Here is a 14,609-nt window from a genome sequence, read left to right on the forward strand (position 1 = left end):
ACTAGGCTGGCTCTGAGAAAGCCTTCTGCTCACTTATTTATCCACGCATGACAAGAGTGCAGTCAGACTTCAATTTTATTACCAATGTGTGTCCCTGAGCAAACTATGTGATAGTCTTTCTTAGCCTCCCTCCAGAGCCACTGCAAGGATCGAGAGAGGATGATGCAGGAAAAGTGGGGGCACAAAGGAAGAATTCAACAAATGTTCGTTGCTATTCATTCATTTGCTCCACAACTATAGGACACTTGCTTACAATGGGCCAGGCTCCAGACTAAGACACCAGATGGATAAGGAGTGTTAAAAACAATACCACAGGCCCAAGGTGGAGTCATTTGCCTCCAGGACAGCAAAATGAGACTTAATTGCAGTTTCAACCTCCCCAGAAATGTCTTAACTGATCAGTCAGGAATTTTCTGATCAGCACCAAGGGGGCAATCTGTCACCTGGGCCCTCTCCATCCCCCAAAGGAAGATGAGCTAATCCACCCAAGACCCCCTGCCCTTCCCTTTAAGTGAGGGTGACTTGGCCTGAAGCAATGCTTTCTTTTCATTGGCTAATAACCACCTTGTCCCACTCCCTTCCTGTAAAAACCTTCCATTTTGCACAACTCCTTGGAGCATCTCTGTACTTGCTAGACAGGATACTGCTTGATTCATGAATTCCTTAATAAAGCCTATTAGATCTTCCAGTTTACTCGGTTGAATTTTGTTTTTTAACAGGAGATATGCCCTTGCTCCCATGGAGCTTACAGTGCAACGGGGGAGATGTGATCAAGTGCCTACAAGTACGGGGGCGACACGACACAGGCAAAATCTTGAATATAACGAACAAATGATGAATCTGGTGTTTGGCCTTTAGCATAGATGTAACCTTTCCTTCTCTTCGTTCAGAGAAAGTGAAACCAAACCTCAAGTTCTCGTCCCCTAGTCCTCCTGTGAAGCGCGGCCCAAAGCTGTCTCACTCCTCCAGCCCTCAAAAGTACTAGGCCACTTCAGAAGGATTTTCTCCCTGGAGAGAGTCCCCACTCGCACCAGGAGGGAGGGGGTGTGGTGGAAGATGAGCTGGTTACACTTTACCCTGTGGGCAAGGGGGGCGCCACTGAAGACCACCCCAGAATGCTCTAGTCTCATCCCTGTTGCTCTCCCACATCCAGGCGATACCCCACAGACAATGTTCTTCCAATACCAAGTACCAAATGCCAGGGCTTTTGCGCATGTAGTTCCCATGGCCTGGAAAGGTTTCCTCACCTCTCTTCATTTAGTTCATTCCCACTCATCATTCAGGGGCCAGCTTAAATGTCACTGCCTCCAGGAAGCCTTCCCTGACTCCCCAGACAAGCTTCAGGCCCCCCAATAGAACATTCTATATGTTCTCCTTTTGGCACATATCACAATCTGCAAATAGATACTTGTGTGACCACTCGGTCTGAGGGTGGAGCCGCTGTCTGTTTTGCTGAGTCTACCTTCTTGCCAGCACTGAGCAGTCAGTACCTGGTTCTGCTACCAGGACAACCAGGGTCTGCTCAACACATGCCTCTGAAAGGATGAGGGCGGATGCTCAGGAGTTGGAAGCTCACCCCAAAATGTGAGGCTGGCAAGAGACACGCAGCACAGAGGCCAGTCTGAGGCCACATGGTGCGGGGAAGACACAAGCAGGACTTAAACCAAGGACAGGAGCCCAGGGTAAATCTCCAGGTTGGCAGGCAGGGCCTGATGGGATATGGAAGAGAGGGGAGGCACCAAGAACCACTCGCATGTTCCCGTCTTGGTCAGGGGAACACGGCAGGACTCATCCCTGACAGGGGTCCAAGACGATGAAGCCAGAAGTGCCTGCCCCACCCCCTCCCCACCTGCCTACCTTCTTCCTGTCAGTGGTCTGGACTGTGTCCCCAGCACTGGACATAGGCCACACAGCTCAGCAGCACAGTCTCTTTTTATTAGCCATCCTCTCTGGTATGAATGTGCACAAGTAGAAAAGAAACAGTAAAATACCCTGGCTGGGAAGGCAGGGCAGGGGGCTCCTGAGCTTAGGCCACGTGGCCAGATTCCAGCTCCTTTTTCTGATGGGTCTGTTTCTGTGTGAGGACTCCCCTTACACCCCCATCCCTTGACTGAGCATGGATGCACACTGAAAGGACCTGGTGCTGTGCAGGGGGCGGAGAGAAAACAGCACAGGGGGTCTGGCTCCAGGGGCTGAGGGGCTGAGGGATGTGAAGAAAGGTGAGTCATCCAATCCGGGACCTGAGCAGAAGCCCATCTGGCCGCGGCCAGTTTCTGCTTCTGTGGTCTCACTGCCCTGAGTGGAGGGCTGTGGGGTGGGGGTCCCTCTCACCCCTGGTACAGAGGTTTGGGGCAGGCAGGGCCAAGGAAATTCTAGGAGTTCCAGGTGGAGGAGGCCTGATTCAATGCCTGGCATTGGTCAAAGTGAACAGCCAAGGAGGGAAAACTGGGAATTGAGAATGGGAGAAGAGTGTCCCTCCTCACCCCACCTGGGGTACAACCCACGTGTGACCTCGGTGTCGGGTCATTGAGGCCAGGTCTGGTGGGCTTGTGGAGCTGAGGATGCTGACACGAGAGGGTTGGGCACACCTCCTGCCCCAGTGTTACATGAGCAGGAGAGACTGAGCTAGAAAACTGGGGGAGGGGCTGAAGAAATGCTGGGGGGGAGGGAGCAGACAAGATCTGGACCAGAAGGGAAACTTCTAGACCGGCGTGACTACACTCAAGTGCTGCCCAGTCAGTGACAACTCGGCTGCTCTTCTTCTCTGTGGGCTATCCTGCTGGGGTTGCCAGGGGAGAGGGGAGCAGAGGGCAGGCAGAGAGAAGCAGTCACTGAAAGAGAAGGTAACAGAGAGGCTCACCTGGACCCTGACCGACCCAACCTACGTGGGTTTGAAAGATTCCCAGCCTTCTCTCTTACCCACCCTGTGCCACAGAAACGAGGGGCCCATCTGGAATCTGAGTGAGATAAACAGACTTCCTGCCAAGGGGAAAGCTAACTGAGGAGTACTCACAGCACCGTGGTGGCACGGGACGGCCCCTGTCCTTTGGGTCAGAGCCGGGCTGGCACCGTTTGTAAACATTAGACTTGATGATGTCTGGAGATGGAGGAGGAGAAGGATGCCTGGACCCTCAGCTTTGGGGAAAGAGGGTGAGGCCTCAAAGTCTTGGGAGATGTCAAATAGCCACGGAAAAGAGGTCTACAGGTTCACTTTGGACCCAGGCTGGGGGTGGACAAGGCATGACTCTATCTACCTCTGTGCGTCTGTATGACTTTTGTGCTACCTTTGGAAATTGCCAGATCCCAGAGAAGTCACGGCTGGCCAAGCGGCTGCCCAACTGGAGCAGGCACTGAGTCCCGGGATAATGAGCACAGGTCCTGCTCAGGACAGGGTGCTCTGTTGAGTGGCCCTTTGCCCATACTTTCTCCAAAGAAAAGTCAGGCTGCGGTCTTTTTTCTGAGATGTTTTGATCCTCCTCACCCATGCTTTTCAGGGGTGGAGAAGTCGAGAGTTGAAGGACAGAGAAGGTTCTTCTGTGATACAAGACCTCCTCCCTCCATTGTGGAACTGCCGGGACTGGAGAGCAGGGGGAGCTGGGTCTGAGCCATCCAGAGGTGTGAGGCCTGATTTTACTCCAGAACCGTTCTTGGAAAAGGATGTCCAGATGTCATCCTACCAGCAGTTGGGAATGATGCTGGACTCAAGGTGACCCCACAACTCTAAGAGATGGGCTCCTGGGTCCAGTGGCAAAGGCCATGTGTTGCCTGGGAGGCAGTGGTTATGCCAAGAGATCCACAAAGATGGCGTTGGCTGTGGTCTGGCCGAAGATGAAGGCTCCCAGGGTGACCAAGAGGACACCATAACTGACCAGCGCCCACCAGCTGTAAGGCAGGAGAGAGAGGCCTAGTCAGTCAACCTACCCTTGGCTTTGCAGACTTGTGTGTGTGTGTGTGTGTGTGTCAGTTAATTATTGTAATTACTTATAGCATTTCTCTAGTGAGTAGAGCACTTCCTACTTCTAAATGACTTTTCATACAAAGGTATGTGGGGCCAAGTGTAAGATCCAGTCCATGGGTCAGAAGACCAAGACCTAATGGAGCTCATTGACAGGTCACAGCAAGCCAAGGGCAGAACCAGGATTAGAATGCACGCCTCCTGATGGAAACATGTTCAGGAAAAAGCAGGTCACATGGAGTGTGATCCATTCCATTTACAAAAAAAAAAGCGCAGACATCTGCAAATATATGTATCAAATATAGTGACAAGGCAGTAAAAGGATACAACAGGGTATTGACATTAAGGATGACTCAAAATTTCTTCCTTACACTTGTACTTTTAAAGTTTTCTATAATGAATATTACTTCATTATAGAATGAAGTATATAGAACATGCAAATATAATTCTTTTAAAAAAGGTTACAAGCTGTTTTCAACCTCTGTACTATTCAAGGAAATGTAGATATTAAAACAATATTGTGTTTTTCATCTACTAGACTAACACAAATTTAAAAGGCTGTTCTGGGACGCCTGGTGACTCAGTTGGTCAAACGTCAAGTCATGATCTCATGGTTCATGGGTTCAAGCCCTGTGTAGGGCTCTGTGTTAACAGCTCAGAGCCTGGAGCCTGCTCAGATTCTGTGTCTCCCTCTCTCTCTGCCCCTCCCCAGCTCACACTCTGTCTCTCTCTCTCTCTCTCAAAAATAAATAAATATTAAAAAAAAAAAAAAGGCTGTTCTAGACAATACTGGCAAGGGTGTGGAGAACAGGGTACCCTCACTCTACTGCTAGGACTCTAACTGGTTTTCTAGAGGGAAATTTGAACCTATGTGCAGAAGTAAAAATGAGCATGCCCCTTGATCCAGCAACTTCTTTCTAAGAATTGATCCTAGTAAGATCCTCGAAACAGGTGTGTCAAGATGCACACGTATAAGAGTATTCACACATTCACACACTAGAACATTCCGCAGCCCTTAAAAAAGGGAAGAAGTGGATGGATCTTCTTGTGCTGATGTAGAGTGATCTCTAACACACATGGTTAAGTGAAAGGAAGCAAGTGGTAGAAAAGCGTCTGGCATGAAGCCATTTTTGAAAAAACCAAACCAGACACAAAATTTCATGTGTTTGTGCATACGTATGCGTAGCTCTATGTATTTGGACATGTATGCACACACAGAAACAACTAGAAGACCATACTGATGACAGAGAGCTCTCAGGAGAAGGGATGTGGTGGGGAGTGGGTTGTAGGGGCAAGAGGAACTTCCACTTTTTTCTCTAAAGTCCTTCAGCAGCATTTAAACTGTCACAGCTAGCATGTGCCACCCATTTCTTAGGTATTTAGCCGACTCTTATGCCTTTTAAAAAAAAATTTTTTTTAACGTTTATTTATTTTTGAGACAGAGAGAGACAGAGCATGAACGGGGGAAGGTCAGAGAGAGAGGGAGACACAGAATCTGAAATGGGCTCCAGGCTCTGAGCTGTCAGCACAGAGCCTGACGCGGGGCTTGAACTCACGGACCGTGAGATCATGACCTGAGCCGAAGTTGGCCGCTTAACCGACTGAGCCTCCCAGGCGCCCCAAGCCTTTTTTTTTTTTTTTTTAAAGGTATGAGGTTTGTCTTGTTTTTAAAATTTTTTAATGTTTATTTATTTTTGAGAGAAAGTGCACACGCACATGAGTGGGGGAGAGGCAGAGAGAGAGGGAGACACAGAATCTGAAGCAGGCTCCAGGCTCTGAGCTGTCAGCATAGAGCATGAAGCGGGGCTCGAACTCACAAACCGTGAGATCATGACCTGAGCCGAAGTCGGACACTTAGCCGACTGAGCCACACAGGTGCCCCAAAAACTCTTCTGCTATTTTTAAGTCCACAGGTCTCTTGATCTCTCCCCATTTTAAGCACCCCCGCCCCCACCAGCCCATCCCTCATCTGGCACCTCCACACACCCCGGGCTCTGCTTTACCTGGCTGGCTTGACTTCTTCCATCTCCGAGAGTTTGGCTTGAATGAGGCAGAGCCCTGGAAGAGAAGACGTGGCCCCGAAAGCTCAGGCGGGCTCCTTCACTCAGGCCCACCCTCCCCCTTTACCAAGAGGTAGCGGTGAATGGAGAAAGGCCTGTGTTACTCTTCACCTCTGCCCCACTCCACGTGCAGTCGGAGGCCTTGCATCTGCTCTCCCGGGAGAGGCCAGCGTCTGACAGGCTCTCCTCGGGCTGCAGGCGAGCCCCAGAGCCAAAGGGGCAGCCACGGAAGGGGATTCAGCAGTAGCCCCCACCACCCCGAGGGCCCTTCCCAGGGCACTTCTGAGCAGATGTGGCCCCCCCTGCTCCTTGCAAAGTGGCAAGGACTTTCAAGTTGGTCTCCTAGAGAGAAATAAGCTGGGTACAGGCAGAACTCATGGCTGGGCAGGTGGGAGCACTTCTTGGGGATCCGGTGGCAGACTTGTGTCTGAAACTTGGGTCTCCCGACTTCTGTATCCGGGTGCTGCCGCCAGACCCTGGCACTCTCTGGGCTGTAATGGGCTGAACCAGCCGGATCCCTAACAGTCAGGCAGCAACAGAGAAGCGAATGAAAGGTTAAGAGTGTAGGCTGTGCACCTAGACAGACTTGGGTCAGAAAAGTTGTTACTCAATGGTTGAGTCTGTTTAACCTCCTCACATCTCATCAACAGAATGGAGATAACATCTATCCCTTCTTTTCAGGAGGGGCAGGGGTTAGTGCAGAGCCTGAGGTGGGTGATTAGTAAGGGCTGGTGGTTACTCTCCTGGTAGGTAAGCAAGGGAGGAGTTGAGGCCGGGAGACCCTGGGAGCCAGTACTGCATGGGCGGGGTGGGGGAGGGGGGGAGGGTGGTGGGGGTGCAGGAGGCGGGCACAGGTCCAAACCTGGGAAGACAAAGATGAAGCAGGCAGCCAGGCCTCCGATGACTGAGATGACCTTGCCGATGTCAGGGATGAAGAGTGCCAGCAGCAGGGTGAGCAGGAACCAGACCAGAGTCTGGAGCACGCGTCGCCGCCGCTCCCGCCCCACGTCCTCCTCCACGGGCATCCCCTGGTAGCGCAGCCACAGGCCCTCGATCACCGCCCTGCCCACACAGAGAGTGTCTCAGAGGCCCCCACCTCCGGTTCACAGAGCCAGAGCTCTGAGTGCGTAGACTAGGGGTAAGGCCCTAAGCGCTGATCCTGTTTCCTGTTCTGTGCAATGGGTCCAGCAGTACTCTTGTGGTTGCCATGGGGACTGGACGGGATGGTGGATGTGATGTGCTTAGGGCCTGGCCTGGCCCAGGACATGCTCACCTCGTGGGAACTGATGCTATTATCCTCCTGAAAAGGAAGGGTCTGGGTACGCCAGAGGCTAGGTGTTCAGGGAAGGATCTGACTACAGGTTCTTAGAGGACTCACAAAAGGCCAAAGGACTATGTTCAAAGGGCTCTCAGGGATGCTGAGGAGTCTGGTGAGAGGGAGCACTCCCATGGGGTGGGGAGGGGGCTCACCGCCCACAGAAGTGCAGGATGGGGTAGGAGGTGAGCACGCTCAGGATGATGAAGGCACGGGCAACAGCCACAGCCATGTCCTCCGAGGGGTAGGATAGGAGCACATCGGGGTCCACAGCAGCTCCAAAGGTCAGGAAGCCACAGATGCCTGAGGACAGGGACAAGAGGGCTGGCAGGGGCAATCCTGCGAGGGTGAGGGGGATGGACCATTTACTCCAGGCTGCAACTCAGATGGGGAGGGCGCTGGAGCAGCTCTGGAGGCTAAGAGGGGTGTCAGGCTGGGACCCGAGGCTTTGTCCCTGACTTCTCACATCCCCTCCCCACTGCCACCTTTGTCATCCTGAGCTCACCCAGCACGTTCCTGTTTCGGAGCTTCTGCACTAACCTTCTGTCTGTCTAACCCTTCGCACCCCTATCTCTTCACTATTCAGGTCACAGCTCTGGTGTCCCCTCCTCAGAGAATGAGTCCGCCCTGCCCATCCACAATAACCCCTGACCTTGGGCGCTCACTCACAGCACCCTGCTCTATTTTCCTCAGAACTCTCCTGTGTGTGTGTGTGTGTTTTCCTTTTACACTTATTCATTGTGTGTCTCTCCAGCCAGAACACGAGCCCCAGGAAGACAGGGACTTGGCCTATTTGCCCCTCTTGCTCCTGGCTTTGTCTTCAGAGGTAGAACAATGCTGGCCCCATAACACCTGTGGAAGGAATCATGGCCTGGTCTTCCTGTTCTGCTTTGTCATCCAAACCATTCTCCACATGGCGCCCGCAGCCATATTTTGTTGAGATGTGCCCCTGCTTGAAATGCTTCCTCTTGGGCTCCCCATAGTCCTCACGCCCAACAGGACCTACTCTGGTCCCTGTCTGGCCTCCCTGCCTGCCCCCCACCCCCAACTCACCCCACTCCAGCTGCACAGCCCTGTCTGTCCCTGCCTCAGGGGCCTGGCATTTCCTGCCTCTCTGTTTGGAACACTCTTCTCTCAGCCCTTCAGATGCTTGCTCCTCATCACTGGGGCTCCCTACATGCCACCCCCTTAGACAGGAGCCTCCTGTGAACCATGGAGACTGTCACCACGTCTCCTAGTCCCACTCACAGCTTCCCTGTCTCACTGTTGTGGTGGCACTCCCCACTGTCTGGATGTCCTTACTGACTCCTGCCTTACTCTTGTAAGACTCTCTGGCTAGACTGTCAATTCCAGGTGAGCAGGACCAGGTCTGTCAATCTTCACGGCATCTCCTGTGCTGGGAACAGTTCCCAGCACTCACGAGGCACTGACTGACAGCTGCCAAGTGAATGGGTGAATACATCTCTCTCATTTGTGGGGGAGGAGGCCCAAAGCAGCCCAGGTTCAAGCCAATGCCTACAGAAGTGTTTGATATGCTGGGAACGCTGGGCTGTCCCCAGGAAAGCTTGGCCAGAGGACTTGGAGACAAAGAGGAAAAGTGGGAGCACTCTAAGCCCAGCCATCAGAGGGGAGCACTCACCCGTGCCCATGTAGACAGCGAGGGCTATGACCATGGCGGCTGTCACCACCCCACCCCAGGTCTTCACCTTGGGCTGCCGCATGCTATTGAAGACCGGCACACTGCTCACGTGGCACTGTTAGGGTGAAGGTCACAGTTATGGTGGGGAAGTGACCCCTTCCCAGTTTCCAGAGGGAGGCAGTTTGGGGACAAAGGCACCAGGGACAAGGGACAAGTCCCAGTGCTCTGACTCTGCCTTTCCTCCCAGGATGTCCCCATCCTCCCTATAATGTGGGTTCCTGCCCAGGGTGGGGAGTGAGCTAAGAGGACAACAGGAACCTTGCAACCGGCACCTGAAATCCGAAGCAGATGGTGGGCATAGCATTGAACACGGCTACCCAGGAAGCTGGCCTGTGGACAAACACACAAGAGTCTGCTGCTTGTGAATCCCACAGAGCCACCAACCGCCCCATGTCCTTACTCTTCACTCATCCCACCATGGCCTCCACCAACCACTATTCTACACATTCAACCCCCTTAAGTCTGGAAACAGGGAGAGGGCACATCTCCATTTCACAGGTCAGTACACTGAGACTCTGGAAGACCCTCCTGGGACCAAAATCCAGAATTTCTGGTTGCTGCACTGGAGTTGCTTTCCTTTTTCTTTCAAAAACAAGAAACTTTTTTTTTTTTTAAATGAGAAAACAGATTCATCCTCATACAGAAATTACAGATAAGGACAAGTTGCAAAAATGTGCAATTCCACCCTGGTAGTCTCCATAACTGGAGGCCAAGTCTTACAATGGCTTATCTGTTGGATATTGGATATTGGATGTTGGTTCTCACTCTTGCCTCCTTTCTCCAATGACCAACAAGTCAAGCTCTGGTGACCTAATGAGCTTTAAAAAGAGCACCTGTATGGCCTTTTGATGTCTGACCCAGTACTTCCTGGAGCCCAAGTAGCGGCTTCCTTGGGGTTCTTACCCACCTAGTCAGGATGTCCCCTGGGGTCATCTCTTTATCTGGCCAGATATATTTGATGATAATGATGGCAGTGACGTACCAGGTGCCCACGACGCTCAAGAAGCTGCCAGAAAGAATGGTTTGAGTTTCCTCTTCCCCAGCCCCAGCTGCCCTCTCTCTGATTCCACCCCAGGGGTATCTACCCTCAGCTCTAGTGACCACAGTGTCTACTGAATAAATTGGGAGATTATTCCAAACAAAGATTCAAAAAATGCATGAGAAATAAGCTTTAGAGGGGTGCCTGGCTGGCTCTGTCAGAAAAGCATGTGACTCCTGATCTTGGGGTCATGAGTTTGAGCCCCACGTTGGGTGTATAGATTATTTATTATAGATAAATAAACTTAAAAAAAAAAAAAAAGAAACAGGTTTTAGAGAAACCAGTCACAGCTTGGAGGGAGCTGGACCGCAAGAGGGGACCAGACTAACATTTCTGACCATTAGGAAATGCACTGGTTCGGCTTAGAGGTCTGGGCTTCAAAGCATATGTGTTTCTTCCGTCAGTGCAACCCTCACTTGGTGACTGCTACAAGGGCCTTTGAGAAGTAGGACCCGCTGGAGGTAAAAGGGCTGAAGATTCAAATACGGGGATGTCAACATTAAAGGGGACCTTGGAGACAGCCAAGTGTGACCCTGCCAATTGTGGATCACAGGAAATGGCTCAGAATTACACAGCTTTTCACACCCTGAGCCAGGAAGCCAGTCCTGTCCCTTCATACTAAGCTGCATGGAAGATGGGGCCAGGCTTGACAATTCCAAATGATAAAAAATCCCCTCCTCCCTGGGAAAGCCAAGGTCCTGGCCTGGAAGCTCCCTTCACACTCCTGATAACCACCTGTCTCTTCTGTGACAAGGACATTTGGAACAGGATCTCTCACTATGCAAAGGGCCACTGTCTCCCTTGATGCAGACACAAAAGGAAATCTTATGCTGGTGGCCTTGTGAGCCGTGGTCCACGCTGCTTTGCCCACTTTGGCTGCCCCAGAAGGAGAGGGGTTCTCCAGCAGTGCCTGGGCCTTTAGCTGTGTGTGATTAGAGCTTCTGTCTGGCCTGGGTTGGGGTGGGGCCTCCGAACCTGGCATACTTCTGGAAGCCGATCTCTCTGGGGATGGAAAGGGGCAGGATGAAGAGGAAGGCAGTGAGGCTGATAGTGAACTTTCGGTCTGTGTACCAGGAGCTGCTGCCGGCCCCCTCAGGCTCCTTTGCCATCACAGCTATAACTGCACAGGGAGGAAGGAGAGAATGTCATGCCAGGCTCCTGCAGGCTGTGGCCCTCCTGCTCTGCTGAGCCTCAGGGCTTCCATCTGTCTAATGGGCTCAGCAGCCAGGAGGGAGGATTCACAGAAGAAGGCTGGACCCAGGCTAGGCCTTGGGCAGGTGTTGGTGCCCATTCCTCCACCCAGGATCCCGAAGGCCGAGTGGGAGGGATGAAGTAGGTACTGAGGGGGAACCTCACTCTTGTCTTGTTGGTCCCCGATGATGATGAGGAAGGCGATGCAGGTGCCAAAAGTGTAAATGGCAATGGTCACCTCACACAGCACGCCTGTCAGTTTGCCACACACAGCCCACACCACCTCCTGGTAGGTCCTCTCATTGCTGGCCTGGGAGCAGTAGGCCAGGATGACGAGGCCGCTGATGATGAAGACCAGCATGCCCTGCAAGCAGGACAGAGCCACAGGGTGTGGGACAGGCCTGGCAACAAAGGGCAGCCTGATCTTGCTCAGCATTTACTAGGCCAATGCCTACCACCAGTTTGGTAAATAAGCCTCATCTTGTAGGCAACTTTACCACATGGCTGGAGGCTGCTGAGTTGAGATTTTCTTTAAAAACGAAGAAGTTTTGTGGAAAATTTCAAATACACAGAAGAGGGACAAAATGGTATCATTAACCGCCATGCACCCATCACTCAGCTTCAAAAATAATCAACTCATGGCTCATCTTGTTTCCCTCTGCCACTCTGGATTATGTTGAAGGAAATACCAGCTATCAAATCATTTCACCAGTAAATATTCCAGCATGTAGTTCTAAAAGGTAAGAGCCCACTTTTTAAACATAAACTACAAAATTATTAAATATGCAGTCGATGTCCAAACTGCTGGGAAGCCTTCTGCAGCCTCACCTGGGCTCAGATGAAAGAGTGCTGGGATAGGTTAGTAATGTCTGCCAAGGGTGAGGGTGGGAGCAGTGGTAGCCTGTGTCATTGACTGACTATCCTTGAGGCAAAGCCTCCCTTCCAAGGTAAAGAGCTCAGACCCAACACCTGAACTGCATTTCTGCCCTTACGGCCAGCACACTCACCATCTGCAGCGTGATGCCGGCTGCCACGCCCCCTGCGGTGCTGAAGGCCGCTGGGAAGTTGAGCAGCCCTGCACCCAGGCAGGCATTGACGACGATGAAGATGGCCCCAATTGTGGAAGTGGTGCCTCTGCCCAGACTCTCAAGAGACGCCTCCCCTTCACTCTTGGGGGCTGTGTCCACGCAGGGACTCTGCAGCAGACGGGCCCGCTCCCCGGAGTCCGTGCTCAGACCCCACTCGCCAAGGTCATTGTTGATGCTGACCTGGGCCATGGCACTCAGAGCCCTCTTCCCACGGGGTCTGTGGATTCTGCCTCACAACCACATCCCCTGGGCAGCTGGAGGGTGGCACTAGCCTGTTTGGGGCTGTTATTCTAGGAGGCCTGTGAGCTCTGGCTCTTCTCAACCTAGATGGGAAACACAGGTACTACTGTTATCCTGACATGGGCACAGAATGCTGAAACAACATTCCCAAGGTCATATGGCTGACATTCAAACCCAGGTGTGCCTCTGCAGAGCACTGCATTTGGGTGTCACAGTGTATGGTGGCAGAGGCAGAAATGTATCTGATGTAAAGCCTGCTTGCTTCAGGCTTAGAGACCCATAGGTAAATAAGTCCTAAACCTAAGAGAGCGGAATACTAACACATCAGCACTACGGAGAGGCTACACTACTGTTGGGCAGAAGTATCTTGGACATATCTTATCTCATTCAGTCCTTATCACAGTGGTCATAAGGTTCAGAGAGATCATATCGTTGACCCAGGGTCACATGCTAGCAAAAGGCAGAGCAGGATTTGGGTCTAAATCTATCTGGCCTCCCAGCCTGTTTTCACACCACAGGGTTTGCAATCGCAGCCCTCACCTAGAAGTGTGGGTATTTCAATATATTACAATCCAACATACTGCTCTCTAGCCCAGAGTCTAAATTCTGTGTAGCTTTCAAAGCCCTTGAAAATTCAAGGCTAACTCTCACTCTTCTCCCTTGTGACTGACCTAACCATTGCCTATCAGAGAGGCGTCTCTCTGATGCCCTCAGCACACTGAGGGGTTTAGAATGGCTAATGAGGCCACCGCCCACCCCCAGGTCGTCGGATGCTTCTCATTGCTTCTCCTGGTGATGGATGAACAAAGATGGGAACCATACGCTCATGAGAGGGAAAACAGAGAGTTTGGGTGCTCTCACCAAGCATGCAACCAAGGGACACAGCTCCAGAGGAAATATCTCTACTGCTGGCTCCAAGTCCAGAAAGATCAGATGCCACAGGCTTCCTCTTATGCAACCTGTTACTCAACCAGTAACACAGAAAAAAAAAAAAAAAAAAAAAAAAAAAAAAGAAATCAAAGCTGTGAGTAGTGGAGGCAGAGAGCTCTGGGCTCCCAGGTTTCCAGCATAGCTCAAGAAAGAGCCCTGCAAAGTCAGCGCTCCCAGAGCTGTGAGACCCCCTCCTCCACTCTGCTCACATCTCAGACACAGAGGTCTCTGCACTGGTCCAAGTTCTCTCGGCTGTCCTTCCATGTGAAGTCCCCGGTTCCATTGTCCCCACCTTACCTTCTCCTTCTGCCTGATGGGCTATGGTGGAGGGTGTGTTGTCCTTACAGCTCCTTCTCGAAGATCTGGGATCTGATTTTCCTCACTTCCCTCTCTGGCCCCAATTTCTTCTTCAAGACTTTATCTAAAATCTGCTGTCAGTGGAGAGAAGAGTGTGAGCTGTTTCTGCGCTGGTCAGCAGAGCGTCAGCAGCTCTGACGCTAACTCAATAATGGAGCACCAGATCAGTTAGAGGAACAGGCCCAGGGAAGGAAAGAGGCTAGACTAATGTCACAGCAGATAGTCGGCAGAACCAGAAGAAGGATGTCCACAGGCTCAAGGCCAGAGCTGTAACCATTGCAATAGGCCCTCTCAGATCCCAACCGGAGCGGGTTCCCAGTCCAGTCTGGGGCTGGATCCCAGAAATAAGCAGGGAGGGCTGCACTGGGAGGTGGGTTAGGGCGCACCCGGCGCGGAGGGGAAGATCCCCAGGCCCCGAGCAAGGCGAGTGGGCTGCTGTGAGGTAAGCTAGGAAGGCGCTCAGGCCTAGCACTAGGTGGAAACAGCCCGAACTACGGCGCCGCGGCAAAGCCGGTCCTCTTGAGGGCTGGCGGGGGACCGACGACGCCGGGCTTCGGAGCCGCGCACGGAGTGGGCAGGGCTCTAGACAGCTGGGGTCCGAGACTTAACACTTCCACCCTCCACCGCCTCCACCTCCTACCACCTACCTAAGGTGCTTCCCACCCGAGCCGGCTGCAGAGACACGTGAGCCGAGGTCACATGACAGCCAGGGCAGAGGCGGGCCGCGGTAGACGC

The 14,609-nt window shown here is 52.3% G+C and overlaps 1 protein-coding gene across 5 annotated transcripts; it reads right to left on the reverse strand.

Annotated features, from left to right (window-relative positions):
* Nucleotides 1-1,914: 1,914 nt before the first annotated feature.
* SLC38A7 (solute carrier family 38 member 7) lies at nt 1,915-14,609 on the reverse strand. Of its 5 annotated transcripts, XR_002150026.3 has the most exons (13): nt 13,815-14,512; nt 13,449-13,546; nt 12,267-12,670; nt 11,425-11,623; nt 11,044-11,188; nt 9,937-10,035; nt 9,302-9,359; nt 8,970-9,084; nt 7,486-7,633; nt 6,878-7,077; nt 6,127-6,533; nt 5,959-6,013; nt 3,795-3,882 (listed from the first exon to the last, which is right to left on the reverse strand). XR_002150026.3 is itself a non-coding variant. In XM_019819830.3 (12 exons), exons 3-12 carry the CDS (start codon nt 12,534-12,536, stop codon nt 3,780-3,782), a joined length of 1,392 nt encoding a protein of 463 aa, XP_019675389.1. In that variant the 5' UTR covers nt 12,537-12,670; nt 13,449-13,546; nt 13,815-14,510; the 3' UTR covers nt 1,915-3,779. The 5 variants fall into 5 exon arrangements, 3 of the variants coding, with proteins under 3 accessions (XP_019675389.1, XP_044901927.1, XP_044901928.1); XM_019819830.3 differs by lacking the exon at nt 6,127-6,533 and having other exon boundaries at nt 1,915-3,882; nt 13,815-14,510; XR_002150025.3 differs by having other exon boundaries at nt 3,788-3,882; nt 5,959-6,533.

This window comes from Felis catus, chromosome E2, assembly GCF_018350175.1.
Source record: "Felis catus isolate Fca126 chromosome E2, F.catus_Fca126_mat1.0, whole genome shotgun sequence".
NCBI classification, from domain to species: domain Eukaryota; kingdom Metazoa; phylum Chordata; class Mammalia; order Carnivora; family Felidae; genus Felis; species Felis catus.